This window comes from Diuraphis noxia, unplaced genomic scaffold, assembly GCF_037042655.1.
Source record: "Diuraphis noxia isolate RWA-SAM2 unplaced genomic scaffold, SU_Dnox_SAM2 contig0002, whole genome shotgun sequence".
Lineage (NCBI taxonomy): Eukaryota > Metazoa > Arthropoda > Insecta > Hemiptera > Aphididae > Diuraphis > Diuraphis noxia.
Window position 1 is genome coordinate 36,268,715 of NW_028301712.1, and position 20,355 is coordinate 36,289,069.

General features: G+C 29.9%; 1 protein-coding gene across 3 annotated transcripts; it reads left to right on the forward strand.

Annotated features, from left to right (window-relative positions):
• The first annotated feature begins 7,282 nt into the window (after nt 1-7,282).
• On the forward strand, nt 7,283-19,198 carry LOC107162784 (uncharacterized). 3 transcript variants are annotated; one of them, XM_015509816.2, is made up of 12 exons: nt 7,283-7,694; nt 14,674-14,849; nt 15,467-15,607; nt 15,674-15,763; nt 15,828-15,904; nt 15,977-16,866; nt 17,271-17,451; nt 17,521-17,657; nt 17,723-17,847; nt 17,911-18,099; nt 18,329-18,640; nt 18,860-19,198. In XM_015509816.2, exons 2-12 carry the CDS (start codon nt 14,766-14,768, stop codon nt 19,028-19,030), a joined length of 2,397 nt encoding a protein of 798 aa, XP_015365302.2. In that variant the 5' UTR covers nt 7,283-7,694; nt 14,674-14,765; the 3' UTR covers nt 19,031-19,198. The 3 variants fall into 3 exon arrangements, with proteins under 3 accessions (XP_015365302.2, XP_089077067.1, XP_015365301.2); XM_089220941.1 differs by lacking the exon at nt 7,283-7,694 and adding an exon at nt 8,844-8,971; XM_015509815.2 differs by lacking the exon at nt 7,283-7,694 and adding an exon at nt 14,408-14,561.
• Nucleotides 19,199-20,355: the final 1,157 nt, after the last annotated feature.

A 20,355-nucleotide genomic window follows, 5' to 3' on the forward strand; every position in this document is an offset into this window, starting at 1 on the left:
TTTTAACTAAATAATTTGTAAATTTTCAGTTAAATAAATTATTCTTAAATGCTGTATACTCTGTCCTTTCATAAAATATCACATTAAGTGGTAATATTTAAGTAATGACTAATGAGTAAAAATAATGTACAGCATTTAAGAATAACATTTAATTAAATTTTTTTTTTTTGTAAGGAAAACCCGCGGCAACATAGGCCATTGGGTGTGGGGTGGTACGATAGGGGTTATTTTTGTGTGTTTGTTTGTAGGTTTTTAAGTGGGTAGGGTTGTAAACACGTGTTTGTGTATGTGTGGCAAGGATAAGTGGTGGTCACCCATCCGGGAGCTAGCAACTGCGTCCGGTACGTACGCTCAGTGCGTTTCCGCAGATTGAGCGTACGACCGCGCCTCACCAAGCCACTAATTAAATTATTATATAGATATGTGTTAATACATTTTAAAATATTATTTTATCATATCATACATTTCAATAAATTCGCCATCCATCACATCACCCTTTTCACATCTTTATTTTATTTTCGACTCATTGCAAAGTAATAAATATTGAATAATAAAACAGTTGAGAATAAATCATTATTATAATAAATAGGTAGGTTTATATAATATCAAATTTTTCACCGTACCATTGGATATTAAAACCAAACACTTTTTTAGATACCTACATCTAGTTGCCTCTGTTTACATGAACGATTATTACTAAACGAAATAGTAGGTAAATTACAACTTGAATACCAGACAGTGATAAGTTGACAATAGTTAAAATCACAATGTAAATAAAGGAAAATTATAATAATTGTTTATTAATAAGATATTATTTTATTATTTTTATTATTATTGATATTAACTGCCTCGCGGCGATAAAACGTTTCTATATGGCAGTAACACGGCTAAACTGAGCGACAATCATGGTCGGTTTTTTACAGACGCGTTGAAAAATTCTAAATGACAGATAGCGTTTCCATTATCGTTAGAACACGTTGACCGAATATAATCGTTTATTATAATATATCGTTGTCAACACGGATGATTAACTTATCTAAATGATAGAAAAACAAATACTACGGTCTTAGTAGATCTTCCAAGACCATCATGACAAATACCCATGTGGACAACGGTTCGGAGTTTAAATTAAGATGAAGTTATAAAAGCTCGTACATAATCTTATAAAATATAGTCCGCTGTTGCCAATTGTCAGTGTAGGAGTAGTAGGTATCGTATAACTCGTAAATTGCCGTATATGATGATAGGCAAGGTTATCTCTAGACACATTTGTAAAAGGGAGCAAAAACAAAGGTTTTATTTCTTCTTTTATATAGGTATATATACGTATATAGACTATAGACATTAGACATATATAGACATATATTATCGTACTATTGTTTATTTTAGCTACAAGAAATATACATACTATGTATTACATACTATAAATAAATATAGCGAAATATTGCGAGAAATTGCTTTATTGCATACTAAGGTAAAACCTCGTATTTCAGAGCTAGAATTCTTATCTTTATAAAGAAAATAGAGGAACAACAAATCAACGAACATTCAGGTTGTTCTAATGTTAAAATGAGTTTATTAATTTAACTGATGTTTTACGCAAAAAATGATGTAAACACCAGATTTTTATGAGTTTTAAATTGTAAATATGCATACAAATATGCACTAAAAAAAATTAAAAATATGTAAGAAAAAAATTTCATTTTTATTTAATTTTGTAGTAATTATTATTTATTAATTTTAAAAAAATTTTCATAAACAAAAAGTAAAATGTACAATATAGCAAATATGCAATACAAAAATGTAATTTGTTATATTGTAATTTAATTTTTAATATTGATACATCGTAAAAAATATTTTATTGGACTTTAACTGTGGTTAAATAGTGGTTGTAATAATGTACTAATGTAGCTACATATTTTATCAACAAGATTAGATAAAATAGGTAAAGTCACGTTTCCATTATAAAACTCATACAACCAACCTATGGAGGTAACCAGTGGCGTTGTTTAACGAGGGGCGAAGGGGGCATTTGCCCTCGACGACGAAATTTGAAAATATTTCATAGGCAAAATTCGTATACTAATTTTTCTTAAATTTTTGGGTTTGGGGGGTGGATGGGGAGTTATAAGGTGGCAAAATGTGTGTGCCTTCTTCAGCATTACACCTTAACACGGCAGTGCTAGTAATCTATTTTTACTTTTTAGTATCCGTGTATTCTTTGAGACGTAAAATATTTGATATTATATAAACGTCCCGATTATCTGTTTTTTTTTTTTTTTGCTTAACACCTGTTTTGGATCGTTAGGTGAATATTTGTACTGGTTTTCTTTAAAATATGCAAAATTATGCAATATACAATTTTATTTGATATTTAATCAATCAAATAATGATTTGTGGACACTCATTGACTGCATGTTTATGATGTTGAAAATATAGCAATATGCATTTTATTAAAAATCCTGTCTTTAAACATTATAGTATACCCAAACATGATATGCAGAAAACGTGTAAAAGTTGTTCAGAATGCAGGGTATCTCGTGAGTTGTAGGATGCACTTCTAAACTTTTAGTTGACACATATATTTCATCGAGTTCGACTATTCCACCTTCGCTGTGGGCTATGAATTAAATAATTGAATTTCAATTAATTCAAAAAGGACTACCAATGCGTGTGAATCATTTCATTCGTCATTTTCGAGGAACTTTAGTAGTATATCCAAATATTTTTATTTTCGTAAATGTTATAAAAGAAGTACAAATAAATACATACATATTTTATATAAGCAGTTCAAGCGAAATTAAAACTATTACAAATCACACATACCTAAACAAAAAAGCCAGGATCGCAGATTTAATAAGTAAATATAAAAACAAAAATATCAGTATGCTAGATTTTGTAAAATCGGTTAGTAATTATTATAACAAAACATAATACTTTTGAATTTTGTACTATTTTTTTTGTTGACAAATTATTATGTTTTGAATGTTGTGCTATTATTTTTATTGACAAATTATTATATTGAATATGCCACTTATCATTATAATTAGATTATTTATTATGCATTTTGACTCTATAATTTTGTAATATTTTATTTTATTTTTATAAATAATTTTATATCTTATTTATAATTTGTATATTTACCTTCCCTATTTTTAGTATTTTACGAGCTATATATTGTATTCGTATATATATTAACATGTGAGGGCAACTAGTAACTTTGGTTGGGTGCAACTGGTACATTTTCCTCTAGGTAGTTTTGGGGGGATTAGTATAAAAAAAGATACTTTTGGGGACAACTGGGGGCCCCTTAAAATGAACCTTTCATAATAATGTTTAAGGTCGATTCACACTAACGGTATGGTCACGATCCCTCGATGAGTAAAGGGTAAAATATGTCTATATTTATATTACACATAAATATATTTTATCCATCGAATTTTGATCGAGCGTAAATTTGTTAAATAAATATCTTCAACGTTTTTGAGTATTTTCGTTTTTTTTTGTTGGTAAAAACAATTAATAAGTCTAGAAAAATTGCACGATGAAAGAAGAAATCGAATATATGTATAGTTGAATCAATCTTCTTTCTTAAAATAGTGTCGAGACTCGAAGGGAAATTTAAAGATTATAAAAGATTGTGTCATGAGGTAACCAATCAATGTTCGATCGCTTGAAATGCCGTATTGTGTTACTTAATATATTTAAGGTACTTATATTGTGTAGGTTTATTATTGCGACACATTATTTTTGTATACATTTTAATATTTTACGCGACTCATGATCGAGATTTCTTTGATAGTTCATCGATCCACTCTGGGCCTACACGTCAATAAACCTTATGTGTATATTACTAATAATTATTATTTATTATACAACGATATACGTAAATATCCTAATATACTTATTAGTAGGTAACAAATTATATACACCAATACACCATGGATAACCTACACATATAAGTAGGTATAGACGTATAGTATTCTACCTACCTATTGTCTACTGTAGTTTCACATAGTAATATTATATTATAAGTAGGTACCTAGACACCTAGTGAAATATAAAACGTTTATTCTTACCTTTGACATTATACTGCTCATTGACCATGACTACACCATTATTATACAGGATTCGTTAAACAGTTGTCAGTTAGACAGTGCGAGTGTTCAACAGATGAGTAAGTACCTACGTTTGCGTTGAAGTGTGAAATAATCTTAACCACATTAAATATCGTGTTAAATGTAATTTTATACATTCTTAATATAAAATATACATCACTTTGATTACAATATTAGTATTTCAATATCTGTTAATAGTTTATTGAAATTATACATTTAACATTTTTTTTTTACTATGTACAATATTAAATATTTAAATGAATTTCATTATTTCTTTAAGTATCAATAGGACGTGGATTTAAATGCCCTAAAAGTTAATAACTAGAAAAATGTTCTTTAAAAATTAAATTTAATGCACTAATAGTATAAGGTTTGAAACTTTAAAAAATGATCGTAAAAATTGTTTTTTATATAATATTAAATTAAAATTTTGGGTAAACAAGAGTCTATTTTGTATTTTATATTATTTAAATTGAAGTAATTTGGCATTAATATGATTAATAAAAGTCATTATACACTGACGTAAGAAAACAGTTCAGACAAAACACAGTCTCCCTTTGGTAAAACATTTGAAACATCCAAACAAACAAATTAAACCAAATTTAAAAAAAAATGTAAAAAGGTGGAAAAGAAACCCAAACGTTAATACCACTAATGAAAAAAAAAGCGGGTAAGTGGGTACCGCTCTGCTCTTCATTAGGGGGTGGGGTGGACCTCTGACTAGGGTATGTTAAATTTGAATGCAATGATAGGTATCATTGTATACGAAAAACGATTCTGAACGGAGATGATTTGTTAGTTTAGGATATATTATATTTAAATATTGTCATATATTCTATTTTGAAACAAATATATTATTTTTAAATTAGGACGCATTTTGGATAAGGCATGGTTAATCAATTTTTCCAAAAAAATTGCATGTAGTTATCATAATTCATAATACCTTATATTATCATAAATATACGTATACCTGGTTTGAGGATAAATCGTTATCGTTACGCGATTTCATAAAAATTTAAAACTCAAACGCTCAAAACATTTTTCCTCTAATGACGCTTCAAATTTTCTGTATAGCTATTTGAAGCAAAACTTATGGAAAACTTAGTGTTGAATTTTTTAACCTTAAATATAAATACAAACAATTTTATGAATTTTGAACTACAAAATAATTTGCAAATATTCATGGTTTTGACGAATTTTTGTCAATATTTGAAATTCAAATGCTAATAAAAAAAATTGTGCCTATGTATTCTTATAATTTTTAATCACTATAAGAATAACTTATGAGAAATTTTGTATTAAATTTTCTAGTATTTTGATTGGGCCAACAAAATTTTATCAACACTTCAAAAAAATTTTTTCAGAAAATTTGAAAATTTCAGTTGTCTATAAATATCTCAAAAATGTCAAAATATTTTGAAAATTAAATCATGTAAAGAAAATGCCAATCTTAATAACTGGTAAAATTTTCAAGTACCTATACTTTTTGAATAATAACAAATATTTAAAATTGTTTGAGGATAAATCGTTATCGTTACGGTAATTTTCAACTTCAAAATTCTTGCAAATTTTCGCGTTTTCGACGGATTTCGTAAAAATTTGAACTATAAATAACGCCTATAAAAAAAATTGTGACTAACGATTTTTAATTTTTTTTTTTTTGCTTCAATATGAACAACTCATAAGGAACCTTGTATTATTTTCAAGTTTTTAAAAAATCGATTTGCAGTTCAAAAACACTGGTTTTGCGTAAAAATTCCCGTTTTTCTGTCACTTTTGTTTTGTTTTACTCGATTTTTTTGAAAACTGTTGGAAAATGTTTACTTTTGACCTCTATAATGCACCAAGGATATTCACTTTTCCATGGGAAGCCACCCCCAAAGTTTGAAATTGAAGCATTATTTTGACTAGTTATGCTGTACACATTGTTAAATTAACTTCATTACAATTAAAGTTTTTATTTTCAGAAATATCACTAGAGCTTAATAATTATGTTGTCATTTACATTGACTGAGTAATGAAAATCAAAAATATAATAAAGTTAAATAAAATGAATAATTAAAATCCAAGGAAGACAATAGTTGTCTAACAAATTTTACTATTTATTTTAAATAGTGCATTTCCCAAATTACTAATTAAAAAAAAAACAAAACAGTTTTTGCCAGATAGCTATTATAAAAATACTACTGTCAAAAAATCATATTTATATGATATGTTTACAATATTTACATATACATATTATTATGACTTATTTTTTTAAATAGTATATATTTAAAAATTAAAGTAAAGAATAATCTAGTAAATTAACTTTATTTATTAAGTAACTTCACCACAATCATTTTTAACTTAGATTAAGTTACTCTCTAACACCCCCGATGCTCCCCTGAAACATCGATGTATCAACGTGCGATGTTTTCTATTTTTCCATTTATATTAGTGTTAAAGTGTTTTTGTCTACTTTAGAGTTCCGAGTTACATTATAATACGTTTGGTGTGATAATTTAAATATTTATAGTAGTTTCCAGTCCACTAATCGTGTACCTATACAGTGTATATGTGTATGCCGTATTATACGTAATATGTTCCTCGGTGACTATATATACGACTATACGAGACTCTTGATGCAGTTTTTCCGCTATTATGAATCGAGCAAAACTATTTCTAACTTTAGGTTCGTGTAGAATATTGAACAAAAAGATTTTTTTGGCACAATTTTCAAGTCAATAACAACAAAATCAACAACGAACACTCTTTTCATTAGAGTTTGAATAATTTGTCCGTTAAAAAAAAAGCAAATTAATTACCTACCTACCTATATATGTAATAACGACAAAAATTCTATTAAAATAAAATTGGCCGCTCTCCCATGACCACAGGTTGTATCTGATAATAATAAAAAAAGGGGTGTACACTAAACCGTTGATCAGGGTCGTTGTTATTATATTATTACGTTGTCAGACACCTGTGTGCGTATATGTATATAATGTAATGTATTATATTATGTGCGCGCCGGTCAACAGGTAAAACGGTTGTACACGCATATGTGTAAGGTTTACTATATATATAATGTTATATAGTCGTATATAGTAATGTATATCGTATATAGATATGTTATTTATATAGTAGTCCGTCCCCCCACGCCAGACGATGCCGTGGTGTCAGTATCTTTACGGTCGTTGCCGGCAACGATAGTGGAAACGCGGCCCCGGCTATAATATAGCGTTGTTGCGCGCCACCGCCGCCGTGTGTAACAGGTGGACAGTTCGGTGCTCATACACATCATTGGAGATCCCGGTGGATGTTCCTAGTTGGTTTTTTTACTTTAAAAAAATGTCTCGTTCGTTTTCGACTCACGCATAGTTATTATTATCGGAAAATAGAACGAAACCATCGTTAGGCCCGGAGAGGATAACAATATTACATAATTATAGTGCTGCATTCGGACGAAGAATATCATCGTTAGTGCAAACGATTCGCGATCGCGCTAGACATTTAACGTTTAGTTTTTCCAGTGGTTATGTTCGTGAATTGGATAACCGATCAATCCAAAACTGGAGGGTAGCCACATTGACAAAGGTAAGTCGTACGTAATATATTTTTAAAACACGCGTAGGTACCTAAATAAATATTCACACAATTTATATTACCCATAAACCTATACCAAATATCATTACGGTCATTAAACAAATCCATCAAGTCTGATTATGTTTTCCGATGACCTGCCGACATTATTTAGGGGCGTATAGGGATATATCAGCTTAATTCTTAATATCTTATATGCTTAATGTATATTTATAATATTATATTGTCCTTACGTGGCTCTAGTTACACATATAATAATTTAATATGTGTACCTTTTATATAGCAATAAACATCCGATGCGTATAAATCGTTCAACGTTTCCAGTTATCTGGTGTGCACATCTCTGCAGCAGTCATTATATCCGTTCTATAGAATAACCAATAATATCAAAATATACAGGTATAATATTATATATATTTTGTACACACTTCTGTGTTTCTGCAAATAAAGTGAGCTCTTCGCAGGTTAATGCCGTATGTTATGAATTGCATGCCCAGATACAGTTCTCGTTAAATATTATTACACAGAATTCCATCGCACATAAAAAACAGTATAGGTAGCTACGTGATTTGGTCACAAATTATAGCGGCAAACCAGTATTTTCTTAGTGTTGTGCAACTTACTTTTATTATACTATCTCAATATTAAGGTTGACTTTTATTTACATGTTTTTATCATCGTATACTACCGTATGACGTAAACAGGTATATAAGATTCAAATTTTTATATCATAATTTAAATCATATATTTTTAAGAATTTACGATTTAATATGTAAGACATACATAAACCGTATATTATAATCTGCATTTTGTATTTACCGCTATTCTATATATTGTTACAATGTTTATGTTGGCATTTTTAAATTAAAATATGCAATCTTTTGACTCATTAATTTGTTTTATTTTGTGAACAATGCTCTTTTGTTGGTGACCAATGCCAACTGTCAGCATGCGCTCTTGTTTAATATTCTCGTCTGCTAGCTGCTACATTCGTCAGCGATGAATATTGAACAGTATCTGAGTGTGGAGCTATGGTTTTACAATTATTCACACCATAAATCTTTAAAACACTCTTTACGCGTGTTCAGGATTCACAAAACCCTGTAGGACATTGTCCGTAGACAATATAAATGAAACCCCTTTTCTTGGCCAGTGTCATCTTTGCATGTATAGTAAACGGACAATTCGTTTTATGACGTGGACATAGGTCGTTTGTTATTTCGTTCCGTTGTTAAAAGGTATCAGAATCCTGAATACATTTTGTTAAAAAGGTATGTTGACAAAAATATATATTTTATTTTTATACTGAATTGTAAATGGTGGAAATATTTGTGCTACTTAATTCATAACTCATTAAAAGATTGATAAACTATTTATATTAGATCCAATGAAATATTTTGAAATGTTAAAATTTACTAAAAAATTAACAATTTATATAAACATAATTGAAAAATGAAAAAAAATTGTACAAGACTATTTGTTTCATTATTATTATTATTATTTATTTCATTATTATGCAATAAAATAATTAACTTTTAATATAATATATTAGTAAAATTGAACAATAATAAAATATAAAGATTGAAACCATCCAGTGATAAAACCAAAAATGAACAATATTATTGCATTCAAAAAATAACTGTAATTTTTATAATTTTATGTGTTAATGTTATTATGTATATACGTATATTTGTATTGTCTCATATACCATAATAATATTTTGTATATAGTTAATACGTAACACCTTAAACTTTTGGCCAATAACCATCATTGTGGAGGCCTCGTTTTTTCTATAAAAAAAATAATAGTTATTAGGTTTATTTTAGGGAGCAAATAATTTAATATGATTTCCTCTACTAGACGTATTAAATATCTATAACATCAATATTTAAATTGGTATAAAATAGTATAAAATATACTGTGTATTATTTATCAAATTTGAAAAATTGATTTCGCTTACATATTTATTTGCTATTGTCGCTATTGATATATAATTTGAAGAGTGTACACGTATTATAATAATCTATACAAAAACTACTATCAAATTCTACTTATTCGACAGTTTTGGAAAAAATATCTATAGGTTGAAAATACAAATATTTATTCACAATATTCTATGTATACATCTGTATGAGTTGTAAAAACATTTTAATAAAGGATAGGTAAGTTAAATATCCACATAGGTATTGATTTTCAGAATATTTTAAGTTTATAAAAGCAAAAATATTTCATTGAATTTTTTTCGATTTACTCACTATATTAATTATAATACAATACTTTATAACCACATTTATGTAAACATTGATTATTAGTATACATATAAGAAATAAAAGTAATAATTTTTAATTAATAATCATTAATTAGATAATTAATGATTATTAGTTTTTTACTCCAAACGATTTTTCTATTAATATTTTAATGTTATTTATTTTTTGGCCAAACAAAATTTGCAATTGCACTTAATTGTAAATATAACCAATTTTAATGATTCAATACACCCACGTAACAACGCTAAAATCTACAACTTTCACCTTTCGTTTGATTTTTATCATCAACAAAATTGTTTATCCCAATAATATTCGTACATGTAGAAATAACAATATTTCCTTACTCATACCCAAAATAGTAAAACGCCTTCGTGCAACTAGCTTTCGAAATTCTACCAATTTTTAATTGTGTTCCCATATTATATGTTATTGTTCTCTGTTCCAAAGTCTCAATATTTCGTATAATATAGACTGTTGCACAATTTCTGTAAGCCTCATCAAACGTACAAGTTTTCCACCGGATTGTAATTATAGCTATTAGATAGCTAGCACGATGAGAATCTATACGCAGATGTTGTTCCTCTATCCCCTAAACCAGCAATTAACATTTTCTTTTTTGAAAAACATATTTTAAAAGTTGCGTGACCGTCGATCATAATGTAAAAAGAGAATGTTCATAATAATAACACTGACTGGCGTCTGTGGAACAAAAAAAAATGTTTAATATGTAATTTAATACACTTAAAAATCTATTGGACTCCTCATATTATAGATACCTTAGTTTGTTTAACTCAATGCATACCTAATTTAATTTGTGAGTTATACCAAACATTACTAAGTATTGACTGTATAATAATTTTAAACGTATATGACCGAATAAACTAGTCTTTAAATATTACAACCTTGTGATTTTCAATTGACTTTTAAATCAAGTTGGAAGTAACCCGCATTATCGTAAGTATGTGAGAATAATATATGTAAAGCAAATAGTTAAATGAAATTATTTTTAATTAAATTATTTCACAATTCATTGTTTTATTCCCGTATCCTCAAATTATAATTACGATTATAATTGATGCATTTATAACAGTAAATAAATAACTCGAAATATCGTGGCTTCTATTCCAATGTAGGATTCTCTGTGATTGTATAATACCGTAAAATGTATTATGGTATAATAAGTATGGTACGGTTTTTACATAAATTATAATAATATATAGGTACACGTTGATATAGTTATACGTATATAATGCATTTCAACACAAATGTATAAAACATATAATATATAATAATTGTTTATGATGTTAATAAAAAAACGTTTATTGTTCTCGGTACTTTTCCGAGCTGATTGTAGATCAGAATAGAGTTTTATTATTTTTGCCATTTCAAAAACCATTTAAAACTGTTTGTGGCCTATACTCAAACCGATATTATTATTTGAAGATACCTATGAGTTTTAAATTAAAGGGAAATCGAAACTAATTTTAAAAAGATTTCTAATTAGAGACTACAGCTATTATTATCTAAAAAATGGTCACGATATAACGAAACACGTATGGCTTTTAAACATTTTTATACATGTTTCATTATACAAAATATTTATGTAAATTATTTTAAAATGTAAACTTAAGTTGATTAACCTTAAAGAGAATCGTGTGTTCTTGTAGTTACCTGCATAAGTAAAACATGTGTAGGTACTTCTATGTAATTAGAGATATAATTTGTCAGTAAGTACCTAACCAATTGATTTTATTTTTATGGAAATCATAAATAAATTGATCGTTAAGATATCACAGGTACCTACTACAGCTACTTACATTGTGCAAGTACATGTATATAATACCGAAAAAACTGTTAGGATGGAAATGACTGCACATAGTAAGTTGCATGATGTGTATAGGTACATGACATGTCTTTTTGAGAACCCGATTTACACTTGTTATTAAATCATAATAACAACGAATTTTCGTTCACGGATAAGTCAAGCGATGTTACCGTTCATATTCAATGCTATCAATAAGAGATGGTTTTTTTTTTAAAATCAATCTGCTCTCGTATCGTACCTACATGGCTACATCGTTGTACACGGGAGAAAGGCGCCCGACGGTGGTGCGGTATTGTACGTGTTTTGATGAATTTCACTTCTCGACAAGTACACAATGCGATTTATCATATCGGACGTGTGTGTAATCAAACTACAATAAAAATGAATATGTATATGTGTGTTTCTGTGGTGGTAATGGAAATATAAAAAATGACGGTGGGGAAGAAACGCCTCGAGCGAACCGAATGAGAGACAGCGGTGGTGACTGCTAAGGTATTTGCTCACCTTGAAACCACTACAGAATAACCAATTCCTACTCTGCTCCACACCTTATCCTTTTCGTGAACATGCACCATAATATATAATATTATGTGTACGTGTGTGTGTTTATCTATACACAATAATATTACATATATACATATATAATCGTTAAATAACAGTTAAACAGACCTTGTTTTGATCAAACATATAAATATAAGATGTATAGATATGCACACACAACTGCAGGTGGCTGACCGGGCGGTTGGCACACCTGTAACACGAATTATATTTTTTATTATTATTTTATATTGTTCTTTATGAAGTAAAAATAATATATACCTATATATGTATAATATATCGTTCCGGAAGTCGAGGGGTTACGTGTACAATAGACAATTAGACGTCTGCCAGCGGGTTTTCTCAAGCCGTTGAGAATCCGTAATCACCCCACCGTCGTTTGAAACATGGTGTCAGTTTTTTTTAAACATTAAAACAGGTGTTTTTTTTGCAATTAATGAATCTTGATATTAAAAGTTAAAGGAGAAGTTCATATATTAAAAAATACCATTATTTGGATTTTAAACCAATCGCTCTGTGCGGCTACTATTTATAGGTACCAGTATAGTGTATTTACTAAAATGTAATACAATATTTTGTTAATAATTTTTGTTTCTTCACAAAGGTTAATGAAACCATTACGGAAATAGAACACTAAATACTAGAAATATAAAGATCGGGCTAAAATGAAGTATTACAAGTGTGTATGAATTATTCGATGATGAATAATAATACATTTATGTTCCGTATATATATATATTATATATATATAAAGAAGAAATAGCCGGGTATAGGAACGTTTTGACTTTCGACACATCATCGCGGTCCCGATCAACGATGCATGTCTAATTTATTGTACTATATAATATACAATACCATTATAGACTCTGGCCGTTGTACGTGATCGCAATGTATATTTGTACAGAACCGTTTTATAATGATACGTATACGTTTTTGTGGTATGTTATATTTTATACGCTAACGCCATTCATCGACTGATGTATTCTTGTCAATCGTCGATGTAAAGATTATAATTTATAAAAAATCGATTCCGTATCACACATGCAGAGGAAATCCTACTCCTTTCTCTAACATCATCATAGCCAAATACTATTGTAGTTATACATCATTATAATATTGCAGTCTACAGTGGTGCATTACCTATACGTTCAGTTGCATATTATAACGTTTATTATAACACAAGACCGTTAACGTTCAAAGCAACAACAATAATAATAATATTATAGCATAAAAATATAATGTATGAGGGACATTCAACAGGTGTGCACGCATGTAGCGTATAGTACTGGGCTGCAAGAAAGCTCTATTCAAGCCCTCCTCCGGATTTATGGTTGCGTGAGTTCCCATAATATTGTATACTTATACATAATACTGCAGCGTATAGTAACGTGTGGAACTAATGAACTTCCGCTAAAAATCCTTACGTTCGTTCCGACAAATCCGTCATGCACCGTTTCATACACATATCTATACGCTCTGGCTCTTGTGGTTTGTTTATTATTAACAGTAGGTATTCTGACGTGATTTTTTAATAAACGTTTTTATGATAATTATAATTTTTCTACTTCTTAAGCTGAGAGAGAGAGAGAGAGAAATAGAGAAAAAGCAGCAGCGCTTTCAACGGTTTTCTATGAAAGAAATGTGTATGAATAACAGTTTTTATAACGATCATCACTACGCAGGCAGGTGGTTTTTTAAGGCCGAGTCAATTAACAACGAGCCAATTTAAACGGCTGTTGTATGGAGTTATTTTTCCTCGTAGTTTTTTTAAATTTATTGCGTAGACATCAAGTCACATAATTTTTGGGAAATAATATGAAAATAAAAAAAAATTTAAAACAATATGACTTGGGTTCGCTCGGATTTTGCTGAATCCTTTCTTAACGGATGTGCATAATTAAATCGGTCTCGCAACAGTGATAACAAGAATACGGCACTATTAAATTTGTACATGCGGCACGGGCCACTTATTCCGTTGTATATTATGTTAAAACCTGTGGTCTGTGACATAAGATATCATATGCTACACATTATGTGCCGACTAGTCGATCCGTACACTTGTCAGTCCGGCGATGTGCACTTGCGCCAACCCGTCCGCCGCCGCCGCCCGACCAGGTCCAGGTAGGACTACGGTCCGACAAGTGAAACGGCTAAGTCGGGATAGGAAGTCTGTTTCCGATCCCTTACTGGAAACCCTCTTATACCCGCCATGTATAAAATATTATTTCCATTATCAAAATTCAAAATACACAAACACATTGTGACAAATCAGAGTTCAGATTTGATACTAATAACGACCTGTATTATTAATGTGTGTTCACAGGGGTTACAGGACTGACCAAGCCGGTGCCTCCACCAAAACCGGCAAAGAGTCCACAGAATTATCAACAAGCGCCTGGGCCACCGCCGTATAGAATGCCTCCTTATCCGTTGTACAACGAGTCGACGCCGTTGCCCGGATCTAGCAACAAGATCCACACGCATTCCAGTAAATTTCCGGTGAGCAAAACAATATGCCATAATTTTTACATGAACGGTTCAATTCTTCTTTTGCCATGGGAACACGGACATAATGCGTGGGAATTTTTCCCAGGCTGCAGTTTGGGGAAAGTTGCTGTGCAATATCATTGCGTATGATTGGTGAGAGATTAGGACATGAGAACGTTGACGTGACCAAGATATACTGTTATTGATATGCGTGTGTAAAATTTCGTAAAAAGTTACGTGTTAGGAAGATAGGTTTTAAACGTATTATGCATACTCTATTTAGGAATTTAAAAGTGACAAAAGTGCTTAGGTCATTCGCGCGGTGTTTCCGTGTTTGTTTGATGTACTTCTAAATAAAATTTCCAAGAACGTGTCAAATAAAAAAGAATGCATTACAAATATAGTAAACGTTAATAAGTTCTTGATGCGTCTTGACGCATTTGTTACGTTAGAATTTTTTTAAAGCAGAACAACCAATTAAATTACAGTAATTATCAAGGTTGACATACTTCGTCTTACGTATATTATTATATAAAAAAAATATTATCTTGTTTTTAATTAAAAGAAAATTTTTGTACGCTATAAAATATTAGAATTAAAACTAAACGCAGGCATTTTTTTTCTTTCAGATTGAAAGGGAAGTAGTCCTGAGTAATGTAGACAAGAACCTAAAAATACCTATTTTAAATGAGTACAAAAAAAGACCAAAATCTGTTGCACCTGACACACCGAATGTACAAATTGCATGGTCAGAGCAATCTTCAAACGTAGTATGTTTACTGAAATTAACTAAAAACTAAAATTCTTTTTAACTAAGCAATTATTATATTTTTTAGAATAATGTTCCTCAAAATAATCATCAATATCATACACCACACCATTACGCTATGATAAAGGACAATATAAACCAACAGTATGTTTATAAGGTATGTAAGACATTTAAATTCGTAATATCAATTCATGAATAATATTATTATTATATTTTTTCAGGCTGAACCTATCAAGTCTTTGGACCCTCCAACAGAATTATCTCCGATATTTAGAGACGACTCTAATGGATTTCCACAGTAAGATTAAATTGTTAATAACATTTTATTATGCTTCGTATATTAACTCCAAATTATTAAATTATTTTATAGACGTATTGACACTTATACAGCTGGACCATCACATTCTACACCTGAAGACCCAAATAACACAAAAAAATTTTCATCTCGCATTAAAGATATGATAACAACACGATTTTCAAAGTCTAAACATGAACAAGTATCAGAGACAAACTTGAATAACGCAGAAGCACCAATGCCAACTCCCGCGAAGTTAGACGATCCGGCACTGAGCCCTCACAGTCAACTAATTCAGCATGGGGTGTATTTAGCAGTTAATAATCAAATGCAAAATTTAGCCATAAGCGTGCCAAATCAAAATGTTTATCAAACACCAGACCAATGCAGAATAAATCACGGTCCATCAAGAACGTATGACAGACCACACACTATACAAACCAATAGAGTAATCGACATGAGAAAACCAGATCCTGTAAGTTATAGCGATATCAACAGAAATAATTACGAAGTCAGAGTCCAATCTAACTATGGACAAATTAACCAAAGTCCTTTGTACGTAAAGAAAAAACTCCCAGTTCCTACACAAACACAAGAATGTTTTAAGACTCCGTTGCCGGTTAAAGTTCAAGACACGCCGGTGCCTTTTTCGAGATCAAAGTCGAATGATAATCTTGTCGAGTCGAACGGTCAAACCAATGTGCAATATTCTAGTGACAGGTACCTTGCCCGAAAAATTTCTAAACGAGACGATTTCAAATCTCAGCCGAGTTCATTGGATGACGTCGATAAATTGGAAGAACAAAGAGCTGCTAGTGGTCCAATTAGTGGAGCTAGCTCAGATGGCAGATTGGGTGGTGGAGGACAATCTGATTCTGGACGCGGTAGTACTGTGTATAGTAGTGGTAAAGCTCAAAATTCTGCAACTAGTCCTGAATCATCATCCGAATTACAGACAAACCAAGGTATGCAAGTGAATATATTTTTATTTATCCTGCATAACTATACTATATGAACTATAATAGTTATACTGAAAGTTCTTAATAAAAAAAAAAAAAAAAAAAAATAAAAAACTATATTATATATTATGTACCATGAAAATTTAATTTGATTTTTAAAGTCAATCTTTACATATCCAGTTGGTTTTGCAATGATATTAGTATTATGTTTTTAAATATTTATTTAGGTAAAAAGTAATACTTCTAGGTGCATAATAATAATAATAATAATAATAATAATAACTATATTATTATAGTTATATTAAAAAAGATCTTTGTTTTATTAAATGCTAGTTGTTATAAATATACAAACCACTTATATATAAATGCATAGTACTTTGAAACTTATCAAAAAAATTAATGTTTAATAGGGAAGAAAGGTCAAAGTGAATGGATGGATTACGTAGATACCGAATTACGACAAATCCTCGATCCATCTAAAGTTAGTGTGCAATCAACATTAAGTGACAGTGTATCTTCTGTAACTCCACCATTACCACCACTATCTCCTGATGGTTCATCTGATGATATGCAAACACCCATACATAAACAGTAAGATTTATTATTAATTTATTTCCCAATTTCATTCATGGCTGATATAAGGAATTATATCGTTTTTAGCCGAACTGAGTATTCAGTAAAATCTCGAGGCCAAGCTTCAAACCAAAGAACTCCCTGGTCAAACAGAGCACCAAAAGAAAAATCACATAGACAAACAAGTACTATTAAGAGACCAGATTTAAAAAGAATACTTCAATGTAAGAACTTGATAATGACAGTATAAAAATAATTTGATTAATGAAATAAAATATAATTATTATAGCAAGTAGTGTTGGTGATATGGACTCAATGTTTGATGAAGAAGCAAGTAGTGACGACGAAACTGTTAACAGCGATGTACGCACTATACGGAAACAGTTAGAAGGATTGGAAACTATGTATTCAGAGGTCAGTAATTTAATATTCATTTTCCACCCTATTTGATATTAAAACCATAAACCACGTGTACAGGTACTCAAATTACTTGGGGTTCGTAAATCCGGCGGTGGTCCTAGATATCAACCATCCGATCCTAGAGTTAACCGACGACGAATGTATGGTAGTATGTCTTCAATTCCGTCATCGGTTAGTAGTAGACCTTACCGTGAGAGACATCGAAGGTCAACAGACGATCGAAAGAAATCTGTCAAGGACATAAAAGTAAGTTTATTGAAAGACATCAAAAATATAATAATATGAATTTTATTATATTAAGTCAATAATGCTACATAATATGAATAGAATAATAAAACATAATAATTATTTTATTTTTTCTTATACGTACTCGTATTTATGAATAAATAAAAATAAAAAATATACCGCACTAACAAACTTATATATTATAACCTTATCATACAAATAAGTAAATAATAAAAAAAATCATTTTCAGGGTATTAATAAACGTTTCCAACGTTTGGAATCTCACGTAGTAACCCTGGCAAGAAGTGTCGCACACCTGTCATCTGAGATGAGGACTCAACATCTAATGATTCAAGAAATGGAAGTTATTCGAAATGAACTTTCCGCATTAAGAACACAGACAAACATGTTATCTATACGTTCACATTCTGTTCCTCGAGTCCTTCAATCTGTCTGTCCGGAACAGACCAACTCGAGTCCGAATAAAGTGAAGAAGCTAACTAAATTTTTTGGCGACGAGCCTCCGCTTTTAAGGCTGTTTCTCAAAAAATTAGGATATGAGGTAATAAAACACGATCTCGGCCACTGAAATTTAATACATTGATTTTATAATAATTGTTTGAAGAAATCGTAACAAATTAGCTTATTTTAAATGACCTATATTGAAAAACAATAATCGATAATTTTAATTATAAATATTTTATTTTAGTTATACTAAGTTTATATAACCATTGACCTGCAAAAATATTCACCTAACTATTGGTTGTTTTGGCCCTTTCAGAAATATGCATCGGCATTCGAGAAAGAGAAAATCGGCTTGGTGGAATTGCCATATATGAGTGAGGAAAGGATGCATAAGCTCGGTGTTCCCATGGGACCGAGGTTAAGAATAATGCAAGAAGCTCAATTAGGTTTTCCTGGTATGCACGAGAACACATTAGCCATCGTGTGAACATTGTTTGCGGCAAAACTGAAAGTTTGCCGATTAAAAGTATAATAATATTATGTTATGCCATTAAGTGTTACATGTAAATATAATCATTTGGACAAATGTTTAAAAAAATATATTCGTATAAAATATTGTTTGATTATTATTAAATTACGTTTTATATGCCATTTACTTATATTGTATCTGTCGTTTGATGTGATTTTTCTTTACTTTAATATAGAAGTAATAATATTAATACAAATACACATGTGGGATATATGTAAAAGACTTGAAATAACCAAAGTATAACTGACGTAGGTACAAATTAATTCAAAACATTTTTCATATTTAAATACATTTTTTTTAAACTGATATATAATTTATAATACATCATCACTGAAATTCGATTTGTATAAATAATTTGGAAATTAGTTTCTATAACACGAATACAATTTAATCCATACCTAACTATTAATTCGTATACATCAAAATGTTCCCAGCATTGTTCAGCAGATCATAACCAGTGGCCGTTGCTCAAGAACCGACGGTGGTTAGGGGCAATAACCTTTATTAAAGCGTTGTTTATTTAATAAATTATATGTGTATAAATATATTTAAATATTATCCATTTCGTAAAAACATATTTTATGTATATATCGTTGTCGTGTTAAATATTTGAATGGAAAGTAAGTATAAACAATACGATCGATTAAATATTTCTCTCAATTTACACGAGGACTGTATACAGAAAAACATGTGTGTAAACATATCGGGTTTTATTTTAAACGAACCCGGCCATACGTGGTAAACTGTGTAAGATGAAGTCGTGAGGGAAGTATAATACACCAACGTTATGTCTGAAATGTGTAGGCCGAAAATAAAGTTATTTGTTCTCCGTCATCTGCAATAATGTGTTAAAATTAATACATACCCATAAATTATTTGTTGTAAAACATAATTATGCTATTCAACAGTAGTAGTAAACTTGTGAATGGTGTTTTTCTATTTAAGACTAAATCTCAGTATTATCGGTTTTCATTTTTCGTGTCTATATAATTGTTGTGAATATATTATTCACTGGTGAAAGTGATTATGTATGATATAATATAATAATAATAATAATAATAAAATTAAACTTAACAAATAAAGAAATGTATTACATTAATGATTATTCCTCCATGAAGTAAATCCGACAAAAATTATAAATTTCCATATCATTATAAGAAGATGAAACATTATTTTAAATCGCTAGAAGTATAAATTAAGTTCCTATTACTACGCGTTAATATGATAGCATTAAAACGCTTCCACTATGTAATTTAAGAATTTTAAACCGGTTAAGCTTCAAA